The 4,451-nt window shown below is 55.7% G+C and overlaps 2 protein-coding genes across 2 annotated transcripts in view; both read right to left on the bottom strand.

Moving 5' to 3' along the window:
• Window positions 1-367: 367 nt before the first annotated feature.
• On the bottom strand, window positions 368-635 carry VDBG_00229 (conserved hypothetical protein; the record flags this gene model as incomplete). Its single annotated transcript, XM_003008502.1, has 2 exons — window positions 368-502; window positions 570-635. 2 exons carry the CDS (start codon window positions 633-635, stop codon window positions 368-370), a joined length of 201 nt encoding a protein of 66 aa, XP_003008548.1.
• Window positions 636-3,656: 3,021 nt separating this feature from the next.
• The window catches only part of VDBG_00228 (conserved hypothetical protein), a gene marked incomplete at both ends in the record, with an annotated part of 2,900 nt that continues 2,105 nt past the window's right edge, over window positions 3,657-4,451 (bottom strand). The window contains one exon of the mRNA XM_003008501.1: window positions 3,657-4,375. Within this exon, the coding sequence (XP_003008547.1) occupies window positions 3,657-4,375 (719 nt within the window). The remainder of the gene's footprint in view (window positions 4,376-4,451) is intronic.

Below are 4,451 nucleotides of genomic sequence, written 5' to 3'. Positions count from 1 at the left end.
CCCACCCGAGACCGGGAAGGGCAGGGATGACAAGGTGGAAGTTGCGTGACCACTATCGACATCCTCGGGTTCGGTGAAGAGCTTGACGAGGTGGCCCAGCGAAAGGTTCGTGAAGGGGAAAGGCGGCAGCAGCAGCAGAGGGACGGCGGCTGGCCTTGGTGAGCGGACGTGGATGAAGTGAATCCTCACAGGCGCCTCTGCGTCAGGCACGCTGATGTTGATACGGAACTGAGGGAGCTTTTCGTTCAACTCTTCCTCTTTCTGCCTCCACGAATACTGTTCCATCCTGCAAATGGCAGACGAGAGACCCAGTCAGTCGAGAACAGGGCAGTGGTCACAGCCAGACTGTTTGCTGGCGAAGAGGCACTCACCAAAAGTCAATCAGCGGCTCGACCTGGGGCTTGGGCTCCCACCAGTCCGCCGACGTGGGCTTCGGAACTTCATGGGGGAGCCTCGTGAGCTCAAGCTTGCGCTTGGTGAGATCGAGATACTTGCTCGACACCTAGAAAGGGTATTGTGGTCAGTCCACAGCACAGCCAGAACATCACATGGCAAGCCGCACGACGTACGTGGATGCGATATGGCTTGATTTCGTCATCGCCCGGCCCTCCATGGGACTCCACCGTATCGGTCATATCGTCGTAAAATTTCAATGTCTCTTGTCGCGTCAATGTCGTGAGTTCATGTAGTCTTCTCGGGTGGCAGCCGCGAGGGGATCTGGAGGGTTCGCAACAAAACAAACACACGACGACCCATGCCTCGTGTAAAAGGACCGAGGCCAAGGGTCCAGGGTAATTAACAGACGAGAAGGTGTCCTGGTTGAGCAGCATCAGTAGAAACAGCAGCCCTCGGGCCGCCAATGGATGGATGCATGGTCTCGTCTGCTTTGATGAAAGGGTCAAAGGTCCAATGTCCCCTGCCCTGGTCCTGCCCTGTAGGTGCTATCGCCAAGGATCCGCACGCGCCAAGTGGGCGCAACAGGGCCGGAGGTGTGGCTTGAACACGCGTCAGCCCGGACGATGTGGCTCGACACCGTTTCACGTTGTGGCGCCGTCGCGGGTCCAGAACCGAGATGGACTCAACGTCGCCAATGAGAGGTCGTAAAGCTCCGCATCATGGCCTCCACCAGAGCTCACGTCCTTGATCTGGACCCTGGGACGGCGGCCCGCTATGTGGCGGTGCACACGATATCCTAGCGTCCTGGGAAATGATCTTCTCAACGCCACCAGGCGTACCCAGTACATCGGACATGATGTGTCCCAAATGACGAATCAATGCCCTGGCTCCCGCTGTATTGAACGTCGTATTGTGCCAACTGTCCGGTTGCCTTTCATGTGCCTTATTGGCCGTTGTTGGACTGTCATCGCTCACCGTTGCCCACGTTGACGCAGTCATGCAACTTGTCGCCACTGGTCCTGCCAATCCCACCAACGCTGGTCGAGTGGCTCGCTGGGTGTGGCGTCAAGGTCATGGACAGCATCATTCCAAGGCCTCCATCCTCAATGAACAGATCTAGTTTCCTGACAGCATTGGAGGCCGCTCAAAGTAGAGTGAACCTCGAATGGATTCAGTTCACTCGTGTCGAAAGCTGCCGTGGGGTGCGTTACCAGCTCAGCCAAGGAGAATGTCGCTCACGTGACATCCGAGACAAACACCACCGCCATTTACTCTCCGCCTCTAGGCTCAATACTGATCACATTTGATAGTACAACTCGGCTGGCAGCGCAACCTCACATAAGCGCTGATTGATGCCCCTGACTTGAGGGCCACGTCAGGTGTTGTTTCTTGCTCTCGCTAATTATTCGACCTGGTTCATCTGCCGATGGCCCGAACTGGTTGTGTCAGCAGCGATGAAGCTGCCATCGAGAGGCAAGGCGACGACATTATTCGCCTCTGATCATACCATAGGCGAGATTTTGATCTCGTCGTCATTCATCCACGCCCACATGACATGCTGCCAGTGCTTACATCCATCGCCACAGCCTCGGGATGAAAACCACCAGCCCCTTTGGGAGGATTGAATGCGCTGCCACCGGAGCTTACATCGATGATCAATTTCCAATTGGACGTCCGCTCTGCTTTCCGCTTTCGCCGAGTCAATTGTTTGGGCCGCTCCATCATTTCGGATATCCAGGAGTATCGCCTCGTCGCTGAACACGGTCTCGAGGGCCCGAGGGGCCTTTTGCGAGCCGGGCTCGCTCAAAGTCACCTTCTCCGCGACCTCTATCGGGCTCTATTGTTGCATCCCTGTGCATCATGCGGCTTCTTCGGCTGTCCTCTTCACGTTAGAGAGATGCTGTTTCAACTGTCTTCAATCGTCCGAACGCTACCACGTCATTGCCCAATCCCCCTTTTCCAGCCTTGCTAAAGTCTCACGCACCAGACTTGACCGCTTTCCAGGATGTATTACGACTGTACCAGACGTTTACAACATGCTGAGGTGCAGCAAAAGACCCGATTTTCACGTTTCCGAGTTCAAGACCACCCCTACACTGCTCGCCAGTGGCATGATGAGCGACGACAAAGCTCACAAACCGAAACTCCGGCCAGGGCAGTCAGCCCATTGCTTCATGGCAGTGACTGCGTTTCCATCCTACAATTTGAACAGCGCCACGATTGATCATGGCATCAGTTGCAAAGGCTGTCAAGTCCGCTTCGACAAGCTACGCGTTGATCCAGCCGATCAAAACAGGTGATTCTCACAAAAAGGATTCCCATTTCCCAGAGTGCCCCGAAGCAGTGCAGCTCTGGGCCGAGAGCCGAGAGGGCACATGTTCGGTCGACGAGCCAGAGTCCACTCGCCGGTGCGGGTTCCTCAATCTTTTCGGACTCGATGGATTACCTACGTAAAGAACGAGTTGCCTGTTCTACTCACACGGCACCACACCGACTTGTTCTGCCGTGTCGGAAGTACCCATGTCTTCCCACGATGATGTGGGAGATGATGCAATCCATCGCCATTGTGTAGCTTGCAGTGCACATGGCTCCTAAGTAACGAAACTCGAATCTGGTGGTGCCTTCATCTGCAATATCGTCCATCCAGCACCATGCACCCGATCGTTGTAATTCTCACCTGCCAACTAACCTAAACTCCAGAGCTTATGCACTACTATCACATTTGAAAACAAGAAGCTCTTGCCACATTTGAGTGGCAGATTTGTTGCGTCTGGATTGATTTACGGAAGTCTTGGTACTGAAGCCTTCAGTGTTCATGGGCTCTTGACGATACAATCGTCTATTCTCCTGACAGCCTGATGCATTATCACTGCGGGGAGCAGTTCTAAATCGATGAGGTCAGAGTAACTGATGAGCAAGGAGCCCACTGAGTCCCGTCGTCCTTGCCGAGAGAGTTGACGCGTATGCACTCTGAAAGCGCAATCGTCGACTGCTTTTCAAGCTTCTGGTACGCTGGTACGCGGAACCAGAGGCGTTACGTGAAATCGGCGCAGAATGAGCTGGGTTGTGCGTGTTCAGGGCCTTCTTGCTTCATGGCACATCTCAAGTCCACAGAGCTATCCGCAATGCGAAGGCAAGGCAAGATCACAACTCTTATTGTCTTCACACCTGCCCAACTGGCTTCTTGGTATACTATTCCGCTTCCTGCCGTCATTTCTGCCTTGTATGTGTGAATGAAGTTCCCTTTGACACGCCTGCCTTCAAGGAATTCGAGGCGATGCATTCGTCTGACCAGTGCTCCCACCAGTACCGACACCTGCAGCCCCCGCCGCTCCGCCGCGAATATTCATAGCTCCAATACGGGACACAATGTTGCTCCCCACGGCGTCGACAGCACCCCGCGGTGAGGTCAGCGTAGGGCCCTCAGCCGCCGTCTCCTGTACTCGGAAGAGCTTGATGGCTGTGCCGTTCCAGACGCCCGCCGTTCCTCGAGCCACTTGAATCTCGCTGCTGAAGACAAAACTCCACACAAGCGACTCGTACCAGCCGAGCGCGAGTTGAGACCACTCAAACGAGTGTACCCGGACAGGCGCAGGGTCGACGCCCACGAGCTGGATCTCCTCGATCCTCTGCAGCGTCTCGGCCGACGCCGACTCGTTGGCGATCGTCTGGCGGGGCAGCAGAGCAGACACCTGCTGAATCACCGTGAGTATTGTGTGCAGCGGCAGCTCGGGCAGCCAGCTCTCGATCCAGTGCGGCGTCGGCTCGAAGGCCCCGCTGGTCGATCCGCCGCTCGCCGAGTAGCCACCGAGACTTGTTGTGCTATTTTGTCTTGAAAAGTTGCCCACGCCGGCGGGCATCTTGCCTCGAGCCTTCTCCGACATACCGCGCACCTGTGTCGGCACGGCGTCCTCGACATTCGAAGCCTGCGATGACGCCATGGATACGCTATCGCTCGTTGTTGATCGGGCTGCGTCGGCTGTGATCGTCGTCGCTGTCATCTTCATCATCTCAATGGCGAACGTGTCGTCCTCTTCTTGCACGTTGCTGAGAGA

This window comes from Verticillium alfalfae, genomic scaffold (genome assembly GCF_000150825.1).
Source record: "Verticillium alfalfae VaMs.102 supercont1.1 genomic scaffold, whole genome shotgun sequence".
In the NCBI taxonomy this organism is placed as follows: domain Eukaryota; kingdom Fungi; phylum Ascomycota; class Sordariomycetes; order Glomerellales; family Plectosphaerellaceae; genus Verticillium; species Verticillium alfalfae.
This window is presented reverse-complemented; position numbering and strand designations above follow the sequence as displayed.